Source organism: Harpia harpyja, chromosome 20, assembly GCF_026419915.1.
Source record: "Harpia harpyja isolate bHarHar1 chromosome 20, bHarHar1 primary haplotype, whole genome shotgun sequence".
In the NCBI taxonomy this organism is placed as follows: domain Eukaryota; kingdom Metazoa; phylum Chordata; class Aves; order Accipitriformes; family Accipitridae; genus Harpia; species Harpia harpyja.
In genome coordinates this window covers 1865820-1883128 of record NC_068959.1, presented here as the reverse complement: position 1 = coordinate 1883128, position 17309 = coordinate 1865820, and the positions used below count along the sequence as shown (strand labels likewise).

Genomic DNA, 17309 nt, shown 5'->3' with positions numbered 1-17309 from the left:
AGCGCGGTGAGGAGCGGGGCGGTGGAGGGGGGGGGGCCGGGCCGGGCCGGCGCCTACCGCCCGGCAGCCGTTCCCCTCCTCTCACGTCTGCTTCAAGCCGCGGCACCGGCCGCGCCGGGCCGGGCCGGGCCCCGCCTCGCCGTCCCCGAGCCCCCGTGGCTGAGGTAACCGGTGAGGCGGGGGCGGTGGGCCGCGCCGGGCCGGGCCGGGCCGTGCTGTATCGTAGGGCGTGTGGCAGCGCTGGGCGTGTGGGCTGCGGAGCCTCCGGCGCGACCCGGGCCTCCCTCAGCCGCGCCGGGCGGGTGTATGGGGGAGGCCTGGCCTGAAAACGTGGTTTGTTGTTGTAATTCTTGGGTTATGTTTGTAATTCCCCGTGCTGCCCGTTCGGAAGGGCTTCCCCTTGCTGTTTAGCAGCGAGTGGTTTCCCTGAATGGTGGCGGGGGGGGGGGAGCAGCAGGGTGGGATTTCTGCTGACTTCAGTGGGGCCCTTACCGGGCTCCTGAGTTAGCCCAGGTAACGGTCGGAATTGCTTATGCACGTAAACGAGCCACTGCTATTAGAGCTGAAAAAAAAAGTATTCTGAATTACTGCGCGTGCCTGCTCAACTGAAATTGTTTGTTAGCCTTCACAACGAAAACGCTGAGAGGACTTTAATCGCCAAGAGCGGTTGGTTGTTTGTTTGGCTGCAGGCAGCTCAGAAGCACCGGTGCCGTATAACCATATGCACTTCGACGACAGAGTTGACGTTTTTTGATGCCTTACGTGAGGAAAAGTTTATGACCTCCAGCTCTCCCAGAGGAATGATCAGGGGCTCTGCTCTGGTCCTACTGACGTGGCTGTCCTTGGTCAGTAACCGGTACCTACAACTTTGCCACTGTGCAGTTGTGAATAGAAAGGTAACCCCTTAAACGTGGCTTTATTTCCCCAAATCTAGAGCAGAAATGGTATAGGAGTGCATCTACAAGATGCCTGTGTAGGATCTGAAGCTTCTTATTGATACCTTCGATAACTTTAATCGTAAATGGGGCTGTTTGCTTGTTTGTTTTAGGACACTGGACGAGAGATACTGTTACTAATTCCTTTTTCTTGGGTTTTTGGGGGGTCTATTTTCCCTTTCAAACATTAATGAAAAGTCCCTGTGTCACTTTGGCCATCGGTGTATTTCACTATTTTTCCCCCCTTACGGCTGTCTTTAGCCACCAACACTTACCGACAGTTTGCTTTTTGACTTTTCAATGTTCTGTTAAGGTGTTTTTTTTATTTTATAAAGCTATCGATATTTTTTCAACCTGTAAAAAAGCTTAATTATGTTTTACATTATTTTATATCGGTTACTTGGGTTTCTAAATCTTATAATAGCATAAAATAGATACCCCAAATCAATAATTTCAATAGGATGCGTTAACTCAGTTGATCTTGTAGAGTGGTGTTAACTCCACAGAAAATTTAAATGTCTTCAGAAGACAAAGAAGCTCAGGAGGATGAGCTGCTGGCTTTGGCTAGCATTTATGATGAAGATGAGTTTAAGAGAGCCGAGTCTGCCCAAGGAGGAGAAACAAGAATTTGTCTGGAGTTGCCCCAAAACTTCAAAATTTTTGTGAGTGGTGAGTTGAGATGTTTTGTGTTATCCTGAAATTAGCTTTTACCAAGCTAATTTTCTGGTATGTGCTTGGGCAGTTGCTGCTCTAGCGACCTATAGGAACACGGACTAGACAAAGCCATGACAGACTGTGTGCTGGGCTTGCGGTATTGTTGGGGTTTATATCTGAGTAGGTGATTTCATCCTCATACATATAACCTCTTCAGTGAACTTTAAAATTAGAGATGAGTAATAGTATTTCTTTGGAATAATTAAGTTCATTTATTATTTTTTTTTAGCTTGAGGAGATGTCTTTCCAGGTTCTTGGTTTGTGCAGGATCTGATATTTCACGGTACTGGTGTTTACTCATTTAACCATGTGCATACAACCCCACGAACTTTTACTGCACTGAGAAGTTATGTTACTTAGGGTTGAATAAATAATTTTGTACTCAGAAATTTATCAAATGAAAAGAGATATAGTGGGTGCTGTCATAAACAGTTACAGTTTGGTAGTTTTAATTTTCCTGTTACTTCTCAAGCTGTCTCAATTCTCTTTGATTCAGGCAATTCCACAGAGAGCCTCCAGAACAACGGGTTTGAATACACCGTTTGCTTTCTGCCTCCCCTTGTGCTGAATTTTGAACTCCCACCAGACTACCCATCAACCTCCCCCCCAGTGTTTACCCTCAGTGGAAAATGGCTCTCCCAAGCTCAGGTCTGCAAAATAGTTTTAACATTTGTTGTGGTTTAACCTCAGCTGGTAACTAAGCACCACGCAGCCGCTCACTCGCTCCCCCTCCACCCCGTGGGATGGGGGAGAGAATCGGGAAAAAAATGTAAAACTCGTGGGTTAAGAGAAGAACAGTTTAATAGAACAGAAAGGAAGAAACTAATGATGATAACAACAATAATAAAATTACAATAATAAAAGAATTAGAAAATACAAAACAAGTGATGCACAATGCAATTGCTCACCACTTGCTGACCGATGCCTAGTTAGATCCCAAGCAGCGATCCCCCCCCAGACCAACTCCCCCCAGTTTATATACTGGGCACGATGTCCCATGGTATGGAATACCCCTTTGGCCAGTTTGGGTCAGCTGCCCTGTCTGTGCCCCCTCCCAACTCCTTGTGCCCCTCCAGCCTTCTTGCTGGCTGGGCAGGAGAAGCTGAAAAATCCTTGACTTTAGACTAAACATTACTTAGCAACAACTGAAAACATCAATGTGTTATCAGTGTTCTTCGTACTGAATCCAAGACATAACGCTATACCAGCTGCTAGGAGGAAAATTAACTCTATCCCAGCTGAAACCAGGACACATTTTAACAGAGCTTTTGTGATCATGAGTAAGTTCATAATTAACGGTGCTCTGGGGGATGTTAATGGAGTAGATGAAAGTAAAATTAAGACATAAACAATTATGCTGCTCTTTCAGTTGGCTCTTCTTTTGTTTCCTACTTGTTTTTATTTGGTCACCATTCTGAGGAATGAAAGCTTGCATCTATGAGCATTATTTTTATATGTATTTTATGTATATATTAAAAACTCCAGAATGTGAAATCTAAGTATGCACTAAGGAGGACCGTGGGAGGAGAGGAAGACAGTAATGAGTTGTCAGAACTTACTAAAATCCGGAATTGTTTTTTCTTTTCTAGCTCAGTGCTCTTTGCAAACACTTAGACAACGTATGGGAAGAGAACCGAGGCTGTGTGGTCTTATTTGCCTGGATGCAGTTTCTGAAGGAAGAAACGCTGAGTTACCTGAATATTTCCTCCCCGTATGAGCTCAAAATGTGCCATCAAGGGAATGGGCAGAGTAGGACACCTTTGGTCCCTCTCGACGCTGAGAAGGATTGTGGTGGTGCCGCAGGCTCTGCAGCAGCTGAAGAAGAACTCATCGATGCAAGAGCTGTACAGGATGTGGAATCGTTGTCAAGTCTGATTAGGGAAATCTTGGACTTTGATCAGGCTCAGAAGAGGAAGTGCTTTAACAGTAAGATGTACTTGTGCAATATCTGCTTCTGTGAGAAGCTGGGCAGTGAATGTATGTACTTCACCGAGTGCAGCCATGTATACTGCAAAGCATGCCTGAAGGACTACTTTGAAATACAGATCAGGGATGGTCAGGTCCACTGTCTCAACTGTCCAGAACCGAAGTGTTCTTCTGTTGCTACTCCTGGCCAGGTAATAGAAGTGTGCGAGCAGTGATGGTAGAGTTCTGCTAACTTACCAATAATTACAGAAGACAAGGTGTGGCTTTTCATGGTGAGCATTGTGAATATACCCGGGGAAAATTTTTTTCGTGCTCTGAGCCGCACAGAGGCATCAGAGTTAAAACTGGATGACTTGGCACATGTTTTGCGCACTTTATTAGTACTGGCATTGGTCAGAGGCCTGAATTCATGTCCCATCGCATTTGACACTGCATGCTTTTCATTTGATTAATTATTATTAAAATAGCATTTCTAGGAGTATTTTCATGACTTACTGGAGAATATAAAGTGGATTCATCCCAGCTGTAGGTACTTTTTGCTAACGTACTGTTTTTGCTGAAGCTAGCTGGCTCAGAATCTTCCTTTGATCTTTGTTTAGGTGAAAGAGTTGGTTGGAGAGCAGCTATTTGCACGCTATGACCGCCTGCTTCTGCAGTCTAGCTTGGACCTGATGGCGGATGTAGTGTATTGCCCTCGCCCGGGCTGTCAGACACCAGTCATGCAAGAACCAGGATGCACCATGGGCATATGTTCCCGTTGCAACTATGCTTTTTGTACTCTCTGTAAAATGACTTACCATGGGGTCTCTCCATGTAAAGTTACTGCGGGTGAGTCATCATATTTCAGAAACAGATCAAGAAGCAATTAAGCATCGTGTGAATAAGTCTGAAAGTCAGAAATTAAGCAAGGGAACTCAACACCACGTGAGCTTTCTAAAAGATTAGACGGATTCATTTGGAGTAGGTCTGTTGCTGGCAATTAAAAAGTATTGCTTTGATGACACTCCGCAGCTCAGGAAGTCCCTAAACTGCTGATTGCCAAATGCTGAGGCCATAGCAGGGGAAGAATAATTTTATATGTGCCTTTTTTCACCCTTTCCTGCGAATCCACTACTTTCTGTTGTCAGAGTTGATACTGGAATCAGGTGGATGCTTCTGTATCTGCTTGGCCTCAAAATCATGACACAGTTTCATTAAATGTGTGTTCAGAAACAACATTTCCATTTTTCAGTTTATTTTACATTGTAGATTTTTTCTAGTTCCATTGACTGGTCTCGTTTATAATGAAACAGTGTAAAACTGTTGAATTTTGAGGTAGTGGGGTTTTAATATTCTCATCTTTTTCTTATGTATTCTAATGTTTCACTTGCTTTTTAATTAATGATGTTAGTTTCCTTTGAGAATACTTTATGCTGTTATTAGCTGGACTTCTTTATATAACATATTACAAAAGGTGTTTTGTTTTTTTGTTTGTGTTTGGTTTTGTTGTTGTTTTTTGTTTTATTCCCCAGAGAAATTAATGGATTTGCGAAATGAATATTTAGAAGCAGACGAGGCAACTAAGAGATTTTTGGAACAACGCTATGGCAAACGAGTGATTCAGAAAGCCCTCGAGGAGATGGAGAGTAAAGAATGGCTAGAAAAGAACTCGAAGTCTTGTCCTTGCTGTGGTACTCATATAGAGGTAAGCACCGAGGGGAAAGGCTGAAGAATCATAGTAACTCTTAACAGAAACTAACATAAATTGCTAAGTCAGTTCTGTATTTAGGCTGGAACAGAGATTTATTTGTAGCCTCCAAGCTCACCAGGGAAGGTAAATTTCTAGGAAATGGTGAGAGAGCTTTCCATTTCTGTCTGTGTTATATAGAAAAGGAGGTGATGTTTCTGGAGCTCAGGGACTTGAGTAAATACAGCAACTGGTATTGTTCAGACTCCAGTACTAAAAAGATCCAGGCTGACTATGGATCCCTATGAATCCCTGTGTTTACCATGTGTTTCAGGCTACTGCTGTTTCAGACTACAGGCAGGAAATAAAACTAGCTTCAGAAAAATATTAATTTCCAGTGTTACTAGTACTACAGCCAATTTACAATTCTGTGATTCTAGCTCCTAGTTTTTTTGAACAGTGGAAAAATACCAGTGTTATGATGGAGTTGGGGTAAAATGTATTCATTAGTTGATGCGTTTTTGAGGACTGTTACCATTTAGAGACAGGCCTGAAGACTGACATGGTAAGATTTCGTTACTGCTATTTCTTGTTTCTTTCCCCTGCCAGAAACTAGATGGTTGTAACAAAATGACGTGTACTGGCTGCATGCAGTATTTCTGCTGGCTTTGTATGGGTTCTCTGTCAAGGGTGAACCCATACAGGCACTTCAATGATCCATCTTCCCCATGCTTTAATAGGTACGTATTTACATGTATTTCTTCTAGTGCTGTACCACTTATTTTTGTATTTATTCTTACAGCCTCTCCCAGATTATTCTTACCTTGGAATTTGTAGCTATACAGTTTAAGACACAATTTCTTCTCTCAAATATTTACACTTACAAGGACCTGACAACAATAAAAAAATCAGGAGTGATTTGGGATATGGTTTTGCTTTTTAAGAACTTCTGGTTTAAATTCTGGAGAAGTCTTCTGGGCCTATTCCTGATGCTGTACTTCCTGCCTCTGACTGAGAGCAGCCTGTAGTGAAATGTTTCTTTGCAGATGCTCAGGTATATGATAGTGCAACACAGGGCTTTGGGTGAGAAAGCTGCTTCTAAAAAGCTGCAAACTTGGCTTACATCATCGCTATTAGAGATATATCAAGAGACAAAGGATGCCACTGCCATCTGGACAAACGAAAGGGCAGGCAGGTCAGAGAGGTGTAATAGTGGCAGCCTCTAATCTCGTGTGTATTCCATTGGGTTGTGCCCATCGCTGTTATATATAGTGCCTGGATACAAAAGTCAATATACCAATAGTTTACTCAATCCTCCACCGTCTATTCTGCTTTAATAGATGTGGCTGACAGGATTCTTTTTTTTTTTTTTTTTTCCCTTGTTCTTGGCCCTTCTTTTTCAGCATTCCCTTTTCTCCCAACAGTATTTTTTTCACTTCCTACCCTTTTTTTGTTTCTATTTTTCTTCTGGTGTCTCCTGCTGTTCTTTTTTCCTTTAGTTTAGCTTAACTTCTACCTATCTTGACTAAGCTCATCTGTTTTATAAAAAAACAATTTTTTTCTTCCCTTTTGCTCCTCCCCCGTTTATATGTTACAGTTGTTTGCCCAGCTCTGTATTGTCCGATTAGATTGTAAGCTGTTTGGAGCAGGCAGGCTTGGCTGCTGATTATATACTGCCTAAGACCAACTAGGAACAGCAGCATGTTAGGTAACTTGTAATACATTTTGGATTATTAATATTTTTCAGGAATTTCTTGAGATACCATGTTTGTAAGGTACTGTAAAGCCTTCTGGTGTAACGTGCTGTAGAATTGCAGAGTAGCTTATTTTAATTGACTTTGAGGACTGCAGTATGAGTGGTTTATGATACTGAAAAAAATTTTGAAACTTGCTGCTTTTGTATCTTTGGTCACATTTAGATTGAATTTTTTTTTTTTTTTTTACATATTTTACTTTTTTTACATCCTGATGTAAATTATTGGCTGTCTTGCAGATTGTTTCAAGCCATGCATATTGATGGTGAGTTATGGGAAGCTGAAGATGAAGACTAGTAGCTTTCTCTACAACAAAAGCTGAACAAACCAGAGATAGATGCTTTCCATTTTTGTGTCAAGTTTGTTTGCTTTTCACTTCCATTATGTGATAGAAGAATAACTACCTTGCACTGCAGGATACTCGCACTTCAGAGGCTGTTGCCAAAACCAAAGGAGACCATTTTACCCATCCTGTGGTCAGGATCACCATGGAAGGCCCTAATAATCCTACTGATTGTTAAAGACAAATACAACCCATCAGAAGTTGGAAAGTTACTGGAAAAATATGTACTAAGAGGTGCCCCTTTTTGAGAAGCAAACAAACAAAACTGAAGCCCCAAATCATAGAAGTATTTGGGGGTTTCCTTTAGCGAGACTGACCTTTCGAGGATCTTGGCTTATATCCATTGTTGGGTTTACGGCAGTTTTATTGTAGCTGTAGTGCTCTTTCTGGAGCTGTTTAGTGATGCTGCTTGCACAGGGAAAGTTTTCTGATACATTATAGAAAATTTCTTCTGTATTCAGCAGCTGAGCCTGTTGCTTCTATAGTGTTTCCTGACCCGTTTCTCTGAAAAGCGGCTCATTGCTTTGTCACTGATACTTTCTAACGATGGCAAAGTCGATTATTCCTAACCCCCTTCTTACTGGCTGTAATGCCTGGGTCTTTGCATTACTGAATGCTTTGGCAGAAAACTTGAAAAATTTGAATCAGTTTGATGACTCATCTCGGTGTCGCTGTTGTGTTTGCTCACGTTGCCTCTCCTTATTTTGACAGTGATGAGTGCTAAGGCAATGAACCGAGTATGTGGCCAGTGAGAGGGTGAAAAGTATCACTCAGATATTGAAACACATTTTTATGGGTACATAGTTGACATTAACTTGAATTTTTCAAGATACTGAAATTTACCTTGTCTTCTCAGATGATGAATTTATTTTTTACTAACTCTTCATGTAAGAAATCTGATTAGTTGATAGTTTTGCTTCTGGACTAGATTCCTTATTTCCACTGTTCTTGCACTTCAAATTATTTCAAAACCCAACTTCTTTCCCCTAAAAGCTCAGTGAGCAGTTTTGTGAGCATGAGAGTAATTACTGGAGGGAACCACTAATTTTTTACAAGTTTTTCCACTTGCAGAATGGTCTAAAAATTTATTTTGAAATTAAAACTGCATGTGCTGTGTTCAAAACAAATAGCAGGGTCCGGATGGATAGCTCAGGAGCTGGAAGACTCTTCAGAAACTCAAGGTGAACACCTCTCACTCAGTTTTGCCTGTTACTAAATAAATTTATACTTGGATATCTGGCCAAAATGAGTGCTGATTTAGTTGCTTTCACAGAGGATGGAAGTCTGTACTATTAGAATTGGCAGCGATTAAAAAGATACGAGATGGTAAGGGTGGGTCTTTCGTCTTGGTTTAGGCTATAGGACAGTGTGTAGGGAAGGGTTCCACTGTGTATGATTTAAACTGTATTTATTTCCTGCACCTTTCACATGCACTAAATTCACTTTAAGATAGTAAACATAGTTGCCTCCCTGTTTGTCTTCATTATGGCATGTATATGGCAGCACAGGTCAGTGCGTGGGACAGTTTTGTTCTGCGTCTGGGTGGCCATCGCCTCCAGTGCTGGCGTGCCACGGGGCCGAGGCGCTCACTCGCGCGGTCGCCTGTAGAATGACATAGAACAGACCAGGGCTCGCGCAAAGCTCTCGAGTGAAGCTGGCACAGGATGTGTTCTGCTGACAGAAGTTTGGAGATTTGTGTATGTGAAGTGCCCTCGCACCCAAAGAAAGAGCCCTGGTTTTCCCTTGGAGACACAAGCCCCTAACTGATAGACGGTGGCTATCATGACGCTGCTTCGAGATCACTGTGTCGGATGTAGCCAGCTTTGAGCTGCAGTCCCCACAGGAGTTTCCGCTCTTTTTTTTTTATCTCGGCCACAATTTTTAACTCTACAGGCCGAGTCCAAAAACTGCCTGCTTTTGGAAGGGGCTTTCTTCCCGCTAAGCTGCGTACGTGGGCAGATGGGGAACGTTTGTGACGAGAAGCGTGTGCTTAAAACCTGTTTTTGTGCCTGGATAGAGGAGGGGGTGTTGGATCTCTTAAACCTGCAGGAGGCTGGGCAGGTCCCTTCTGGCAGGACAGAGGTGGGCTGAGGGCAGGGCCTGGACCCCAAAGGGTATGTTGGGATGAAAAGCCGTGGCTGGGAATGTCTGCCAGAGCTACCAGAGCACAAGCGCTATGGTGAAGTATTTGAAGGTGTTGTGATGAACTACCTCTGCTTTCAAGAACTTTGTGTGGAGAAAGGAGGAACGGTGATGTAGTCACCACCGTATCTGTGAATTCTGAGCACTCGGGGACCCCTGGGCTGGAGCTCCCATATTCTGCAGTGAGGCAGAGGAGGACAGACTCTCTGAGGAGGGGACAAGGAGGCGACTGCAGTCGTAGGACCATCAGCTGGTGTTGCAGAGCAGGGACGATTAAAACCAGAATCTGGCTTCACCAACAGAGAGCAAGGCAGGCAACTCTGGAAATGTGGCAGTGTTTCTTCTTCATTTTTTTATTTTTTATTTTTTCTCTCTTGCAGACCTCCTCACTTGCTCCATTACTGTGCATGCACAGAATGAGCGTTAGATTATTTGCAGACATTTTGTGGTAAAAGGTAAATAACTGTGACCTCAGTTTTCCTTTGAAGATCCCCACTGTTTTTTTTTTATGAAATGGCTGCTGCCTGGCAGGACAGAACTGTAGCAGGTGTTTGGTGGAAACCTGCCAGCAATTACAAGACGAGGAAGCTCTTGAACTAGGGAGCAGCAGTAGCTATTTCTACCAAACAGCTTTTGATACAGCTTTGGTTCTAGGTGACAGAGAAATCTTGTGCAAAATAACAGGACTTTCTCGTGCTTTGATGGTTTTGTTGTTCTGCTCAAAGATGGTATTACGAGTCCTGTTCAGCCTCATGAACTGTTCCATTTCACTAGCACGGTGAGGCTGAGCACCAGATACAGTCGGTGTGACCATTTAGAAAAAATTAAGACATTTACTGTAGAAAGTTACATTACAGATCAACAGCTTATAAAATTTCTGCATAAAGAAAATTCTGCCCAGTTTGTCTTGCCCCTCAATTGATAGCATTTGATAGGAAACCCAGGAATCAAGTTTCAGAATTGGTGGGGTCTTGCCAGTAAGGGCTGTTGTCCACCTGTGTGGGGCTTCTGTAATTAAACACAGGCTGAGGCCAGAGGGAACAGACTGTTTCCTTTGAGGCTTATTTGGCATTTCCTTGTAGCAGTGTAAAGCATGGGAAGGAGGGGGAGAGAACTTACTGCTTCAGGCTCTGCTCTGACACAAATAAGAGAGCGCTGAGCAGCAAAGAGAGAAGTCATTTATGCTTAATCTGAACAAATCTACTCTCCTGTAGTACATCATAAAGCACCAGGGCATATAAAATTATACCCTGAAACTGAACATGTAAGGCTTCTTGTGTGACAACAAATAAAAGCATACAGATGTGTAAACTAACCATTAACTGCATTAATGGTACTGCATTATTAATACAGCACTGATGAATGCTCTCTGTAGCCTCCCTTTTGCCGAGATGGTCTCAAGTCCAACATCTGGCTCAAAGCGAGGTTCAGCCAAGGCTTGATCCAGTCAGGTCTTGAAAACCTCTTAAGGACAGAGACTGCACAGCCTCTCTGGGGAACCTGCCCCACTGCTTGACTGTCCTCATGGGTAAATTTTTTCCTTATATCCAGTCTGAGCATCTTGCCTCAACTCAAGCCCCATCATCTCTTCTCATCTTCTGCCCACACACTGCCCAGGAAAGCCTGGCGTCATCTTCCTGATGACCTCCTTGTAGCTGTGAAGCGTGCTGCTATTAGGTCATGCTGAAGCTTTCCCGTCTCCAGGCTGAACAAACTCGGTTCCCATTTTAAATGACTATAATGTAAGAGTGTATTGTGGAGGGGAGTGACACAAAGAGGTACTTGTCATAAATGCAAGGCATACATCCCGAAGTGATTACCCATTTAGTTTCTGCAGCGTTGTACTTTCACATATCTTCACATTTAAGTTTTGGGGCCTTCAGTCCCCATCATTACAATTGCTTCATAGATTAAACAACTCACTCTCCATTGACTTTACCTTCAGAGAATAAACTAGTGGCGGAAGTTTGTGGAATGCAGTATACTGGATCCCATCCTCGTTTGGTTAATTAAGGCAGGTGTTGCATCTGTCTTTTTAATGGAGAGAAGCAAGCACATAATCATTTTGCTAATTTAAGAACAAATATGAGATTAATTTCTGCAGCAATTCCCTCTCTTCACAGATGGTTTTCAACAGAAAAGCTGGTTCAGCATTACTCTGAACAGTGAGATTAATCACTGTATGGCTTCTTAGACTGGCTTCTTTCTGCTCCCGTCTCCTTCATGCTGTATAAGGGTTCCACAAGCCTGTTGTGAACCAGCATTAAACCTAATGTAGAAAGTAAAAAGATGACTTAAGTAGACATAATAAAGCAAAATTCTTATTCATTGGTTGCTAATGAAATTAGATGTTACTAGAGTCGTTGTTCCTTTGCTTCCATACCCATGCAGTTAAGCCTTTACCTTTGCACTTGTACACTTCAGCTGTTATATTTAAGGAATGTACTCCTTTGGGAGTTGATTAGACAGAAACATCTAATGCAAAGCATGGCTTGTGCTATTTAAAAACTAAGTACAACAGCTGCTTGGCCTGGTCAAACGCTCACCTTTAAAGTATTTCACCGTCTTAACTTTGAGTTCCAGTGTGGCATCCTCATCACACACAAACACAGCGTTGGGGTGTTGCTGGAAAGCAGATACTGTCCACATGTGGTTGACACCTTCCTCAATGGCTTTGTACAAAGCAAAGGCTTTGTGGGCTCCTGTGATAAGAATCATCACCTGGACTCCAGGACACAGAGGATGGCAGTTAGGGTCTAGAAGACACACTCAGAGAGAGCACACCCACATCCTGCTGAACTAAGAGAGCTGCCCCGGTTCCCAACAGGGGACAATGTCCATCATCCTCCCCAGAGGCATTTCACTGTATCACAATTCTGCTCTGGCTGCATTTTATTTGTCAATTAAATAATAGCCTGGTGGGTCACTGTAATGATTTAGATCCTTTGAGCTCCCCTGTTAGGCACCTGTATGCTGAGACTTAACAAGTATAAATCAAGGTATAGACTCAATTAAAAGCTATCCCATAGAGTTTTCATGATCTGCTGGTGTAGCATCAAGTCAGCTGCTGATTCTTGCAGTTATTTCCCCAGATGAGATTCTTAACTAAAGACATCCTCCCAAACCTTTCTTGCTCCCTGTGCATCACAACTGTACTGCAGGGTTACACAAATGTGAGTGTTGTTAGTAGAGCAAAAATGGAAGACAAAGCAAGAGCCTTTCCATAGTGTTGCAGGATGCAAAAGAACAGGAGGATCAGGTAGGTATTCAGCGGTCTGTGGCAGGAAAAGCATAAGCTGACCTAGACCAGCAGGGTGCATTGCTGCTCCAAGACTGGGTAATCTTTAGCTACTCCAGGAAGCCCTGCTCAAGAGCTCCTGTATGAACTCACTGCTTTTCTCCTAACCTCTCTGGCATCCATGACAGTGCCTACTCCGACTGTCAAAGCCATTGTGGGGACTTTGGAGAGGTCGCCATCAAAGAACCTGGCGTTAGCCAATGTAGTGTCCATAGCCAAGGTCTTCACTCGCGTCCTGGATACCAAACTTGATCCAGGCTCGTTGAAAGCAATGTGACCGTCTGGGCCAATACCTGTGACAGAGACAGTTTCAGAAGAGGGTCAGTGGCTGGAATGGTTATTGTAGGAAGCAGAGCCAGCAGCACTCCTATTAGAAGGACATTCAGTGCTTCCAGGAATAGATACAGATCTGAGAAAAACACTTTCAATTTTTCTGCTCAAGCTCAAATTTGCTTCTGGTAGGAGTGGGCCTGCGTGGCAAGGTTTTGGTAGCAGAGGGGCTACAGGGGTGGCTTCTGTGAGAAGCTGCTGGAAGCTTCCCCTATGTCTGACAGCGCCAAGGCCAGCCAGCTCCAAGTCGGACCCACCGCTGGCCAAGGCCGAGCCCAGCAGCGACGGTAGTAGCGCCTCTGTGATAACGTATTTAAGAAGGGGGAAAAGTTGCTGCGCAACAGAAACTGCAGCCGGAGAGAGGAGTGAGAACATGTAAGAGAAACAGCCCTGCAGACCCCAAGGTCAGTGAAGAAGGAGGGGGAGGAGGTGCTCCAGGCACTGGAGCAGAGATTCCCCTGCAATGCGTGGGGAAGACCACGGTGAGGCAGGCTGTCCCCCTGCAGCCCAGGGAGGCCCACAGTGGAGCAGATCTCCACCTGCAGCCCGGGGAGGAGCCCATGCCAGAGCAGTCGGATGCCCCCAAAGATGGCTGTGACTGCATGGGAAAGCCCACGCTGGAGCAGGCTCCTGGCAGGACCTGTGGCCCCATGGAAGGAGGTACCCACACTGGAGCAGGTTTGCTGGCAGGACTTGTGACGCCATGGGGGACCCATGCTGGAGCAGTCTGTGCCTGAAGGACTGCAGCCTGGGGAAGGGACCCACGCTGGAGCAGGGGACGAGTGAGGAGTCCTCCCCCTGAGGAGGAAGGAGCAGCAGAGACAATGTGTGATGAACTGACCCCAACCCCCAATCCCAGTCCCCCTGCGCTGCTTGGCTGGGAGGAGGTGGAGAAAACCGGGAGTGGAGTTGAACCTGGGAAGAAGGGAGGGGTGGGCAGAAGGTGTTTTAAGATTTGGTTTTATCCTACTCTGATTTGATTGGTAATAAATTAAATTAATTTTCCCGAAGTTGAGTCTGTTTTGCCCATGATGGTAATTAGTGAGTGATCTCTCCCTGTCCTTATCTCGACTTAGAAGCCTTTTGTTATATTTTCTCTCGCCTGTCCATCTGAGGAGGGGAGTGATAGAGCGGCTTTGGTGGGCACCTGCTGTCCAGCCAGGGTCAACCCACCACAGAATGATAGCAAAAGGCCCCGCTGAAGCCAATAGAGACTCTTCTCTAACTGTGCTGGGAGAACAATAAAGCAAAGTAGATGGCAGAATCTTAAGGCAAACTGATGGGAAAAGCTTGCGTTGAGCTCCTGTTGGCTCAGAGGACTCTGACTACTCCTAGCAGTTTCCTGTTAGCCCTGGCAGTTGTAATACATTTTGTATTTGGTACAATTCTAGCCCTGCCTGTTTCTCCTGCTAATAGTTTCTTGAACAATTCACCAACTGGATTGAAATACTTAAAACTGGGGGAGCAGTACATTGGAAGACAAGGCTGCCAACACACGAGTGCCCAGGGCAATGGAATGTGGGGTGCCTTTCACTGCAAATCCACTGAACTGTATTGAAGATGAACTCTCCTGACAATAAATGAGATAGATAGCTGGTAGAGGAAAGGCAGTGCTTCCTGCCAGTGTTTAGAGACCGCTAGTCCTTCAGGTTTTCACCTCCAACAAAGAGTTCAATTCCTCCAGCTGCTTTGATTTTATCCTCAAATGCATCACACTCTGCCTGTAGATCAGGTGCATTTCCATCCAAAATGTGAACGTTTTCTGCCGGGATGTCAATATGCTTAAAGAAGTTATTCCACATGAAGGAATGGTAACTTTCCGGATGATCCCTTGGGAGACCTGGTAACAGAGCATGCATGGGACTAAGACCACCTGAAAGAATATCACCCATAACATAAACCACCTACACACCCTTGCAGTGGCTTTGGTAACAGAGCACTGCTTTCTCTGTCTGTCATTTGTGACTCCCTCAAGTTTCATGAGTTGTTTTTATTTCCCTAAATAGCAAAATTAAAATCAAACACGATAGCTCCCATAAGACGTGCTCGTATTAACACGCGACGGATGTGCCAGAAAAGCAGGCATGCACTGTGCCTCATGTTTTACTACCTTTTCAGCCTTCCTGCCGGTTTGTATTCGCAAAGACAATTAGCAAACTGTGCAGAAGCCTGGGAAATATAACTTATTGCATAAATTTTTTTCCCCCTTGAATGCTATAAACCCACACTGGACTGCCTATTCCCAAATGCTGCTTGATTAGGATTGTTCACAGAAAAAATTCTTGACCAGCGTAAAATTAGCATTAGCAAATATTTAGCCTGTCTGTTTTCCACCTTTGGAGCTTTAGGCTTGCCCACTAATCTCTCTGTACTCTTTCTTCTAAAGAAGCTATTTCATCACAGCTTCATCAACGAAAACAGTCCTCTGCTGTCTTAACAGGAGGGCAGGTCAGTTACGAAGGGCACTCGGGCAAGTAACACATCAGTCCTTGTAAGAGACCTGAAGCTAAAGTGACCGTTTTACTCCCAGAGCAAAGGTGGTAGTTAATACTGCACACTACCTCGGCTTGCAGTGGTGAGATGGAGGAGCTGGTCAATACTCAAGTTCAAGTAAACTACGGCAGTGTCTAGTGTGTAGAATGCCAGGCAACACCTGACACCCTTTAGTACTTCTTGTACCGGTTTTCAAACTGTCCCTGTTAACTCCCTTGGCTAAAGCAAATTTTATCCCTCCTACCTTGAATCCCTGGCAGGTGGGATTTTCTGCGCCCACCGCACACTGACAAGACCTTCGAGCTGCGGTACCGAGCGCTGGGGGCACATCAGCCCCTCCAGCGGGCTGGCGGCCCTGCCTCACTAACCAGACATGGAGAGGGAGAGGAGGTACAGCAAAACAGAGAACGAAAGCCAAGTACTTCTTGCCCGCGGGCACTCACCCACGTACTCGTCCATGTTGAAGGTCTTCACGTACTTGAAGGAGAGGTCCCCGTTCCGGCAGTACTCCACCAGTTTCCTGTAGCAGCCCAGCGGCGTGCTGCCTGCGGGGAAGCCGCCGCCTCAGCCCCGGGGAAGGGCCGCCCCGGCCCCCGGCCCCGGTCCCGGTCCCGGTCCCGGCACCCACCTGTGGGCAGCCCCAGCGTGAAGAAGCGCCCGGGCCCGGGTCCGAAATGGACGATGCGGTTGCGGATGTACTTGGCGGCCCACTCGCTGGCCTGCGCGTACGTCTCCAGAATGATGAGCTTCATGGCGGGGTCGGGCGCTGCCTGGGCAGGGCGGGAGGGAACCGAGCTGAGGAGCGCCGCCATCTTACCGCCGCCGCCCCGCTCACCTTCCTTCCTTCTACCTACCTCACCCACCTGCCGCCGGCTCTCCCGCCGCCGCCGCCGCCCGGGGATCCCCTCAGAGGACGCGGCCGACGCGGCAGCGGCTCCCGGGCCGCCCTCCGCGCCCGCCCCGCCGGTGGGCGGCGAGCGCCGGGCCCGGCCCCTCACGGCGGCCGCTGGCTGCGGGACCCCCGCGGGCGGCCCCGAGCCCCTGCGGCCCCGCGGGGCGGGAGGAGCAGGGCCCGGCCCCTGCGCCCGGGGAGCCCGCGGGATGGCAGGGTCAGAATTGAGGGTTAGAATTCAAGGAGGCGGATAAATACACCCAGGAACGGAGTGCTTGGGCTGCTAGCGGTCTGTTCAAATGAATCGAAGTTGCGAACGCCGGAGGCTGTGCTTTATGCCTGGACAAAGCTTTTGGGGACCAGCGTTTTCCCCAAATGCGTTAAAAAGGCACTTACGTCTTCAGGTGTCCTTACTGCTTCAGGCTTCTGCTGGCGTGTCCCCGTCATGGCTGAGATCCGCCGACTCGGCCCTCCAGCCGCTCCGGGTGTCTCGGAGTGACCCACGATCCCTAAATTGAAGCCACAAGCCCTGTCCCGGGCAGAGGAGCCCCTCTCCAGTGAACGGACCGTGATCTGCCGATGTTTGTGCTGCTCCTGACGGCAGTGGTAGCCCCAAAAGGCCCTTCTGCTCTTGCTCCGGCTGCCTTCAAGCTGTGGGCCCAACCTCTCCTCGCAAGGTCTTGGTTCGCTGTTGAGACGCAGAGCTCTTACTTCAAAGTTAGACAGCTTTTCACCTTCATTAGAAGAAAGAATACTAGACAAATTGCTTTGCTAGGATCCAGCCCGTGCAGTGCAGTTCCTTCTTATTTTAATGAT

At 45.9% G+C, this 17309-nt stretch overlaps 2 protein-coding genes across 7 annotated transcripts; one reads left to right on the top strand and one right to left on the bottom strand.

Moving 5' to 3' along the window:
- Positions 1-31: 31 nt before the first annotated feature.
- On the top strand, positions 32-8795 carry RNF14 (ring finger protein 14). 3 transcript variants are annotated; one of them, XM_052816290.1, is made up of 9 exons: positions 32-164; positions 690-845; positions 1442-1604; positions 2146-2297; positions 3239-3766; positions 4175-4403; positions 5087-5259; positions 5851-5981; positions 7235-8795. In XM_052816290.1, exons 3-9 carry the CDS (start codon positions 1451-1453, stop codon positions 7290-7292), a joined length of 1425 nt encoding a protein of 474 aa, XP_052672250.1. In that variant the 5' UTR covers positions 32-164; positions 690-845; positions 1442-1450; the 3' UTR covers positions 7293-8795. The 3 variants fall into 3 exon arrangements, with proteins under 3 accessions (XP_052672250.1, XP_052672249.1, XP_052672251.1); XM_052816289.1 differs by having other exon boundaries at positions 690-896; XM_052816291.1 differs by having other exon boundaries at positions 33-164; positions 690-896; positions 1461-1597.
- Positions 8796-10636: 1841 nt separating this feature from the next.
- On the bottom strand, positions 10637-16606 carry GNPDA1 (glucosamine-6-phosphate deaminase 1). Of its 4 annotated transcripts, none has more exons than XM_052816287.1 (7): positions 16456-16606; positions 16230-16371; positions 16045-16146; positions 14766-14948; positions 12872-13071; positions 12027-12201; positions 10637-11749 (listed from the first exon to the last, which is right to left on the bottom strand). In XM_052816287.1, the coding sequence occupies exons 2-7, from the start codon at positions 16351-16353 to the stop codon at positions 11652-11654; spliced, it is 882 nt and encodes a 293-aa protein (XP_052672247.1). In that variant the 5' UTR covers positions 16354-16371; positions 16456-16606; the 3' UTR covers positions 10637-11651. The 4 variants fall into 4 exon arrangements, with proteins under 4 accessions (XP_052672247.1, XP_052672248.1, XP_052672244.1 ...); XM_052816288.1 differs by having other exon boundaries at positions 16465-16606; XM_052816284.1 differs by having other exon boundaries at positions 16230-16606.
- Between the last annotated feature and the right edge of the window lie 703 nt (positions 16607-17309).

What these genes read in the sequence shown, in the direction of transcription:
- RNF14 (XM_052816290.1), top strand. Translation starts at nt 1,451, where the DNA reads ATGTCTTCAGAAGACAAAGAAGCTCAGGAGGATGAGCTGCTGGCTTTG. An exon ending in CTTCAAAATTTTTGTGAGTG is followed by an intron (nt 1,605 to 2,145) that starts GTGAGTTGAGAT and finishes TCTTTGATTCAG; the next exon opens with GCAATTCCACAGAGAGCCTC. An exon ending in CTGTTGCTACTCCTGGCCAG is followed by an intron (nt 3,767 to 4,174) that starts GTAATAGAAGTG and finishes ATCTTTGTTTAG; the next exon opens with GTGAAAGAGTTGGTTGGAGA.
- GNPDA1 (XM_052816284.1), bottom strand. Translation starts at nt 16,413, where the DNA reads ATGGCGGCGCTCCTCAGCTCGGTTCCCTCCCGCCCTGCCCAGGCAGCG. An exon ending in CAACATGGACGAGTACGTGG is followed by an intron (nt 14,949 to 16,044) that starts GTGAGTGCCCGC and finishes CTCTGTTACCAG; the next exon opens with GTCTCCCAAGGGATCATCCG. An exon ending in GACGGTGAAATACTTTAAAG is followed by an intron (nt 11,750 to 12,026) that starts GTGAGCGTTTGA and finishes TTTCTACATTAG; the next exon opens with GTTTAATGCTGGTTCACAAC.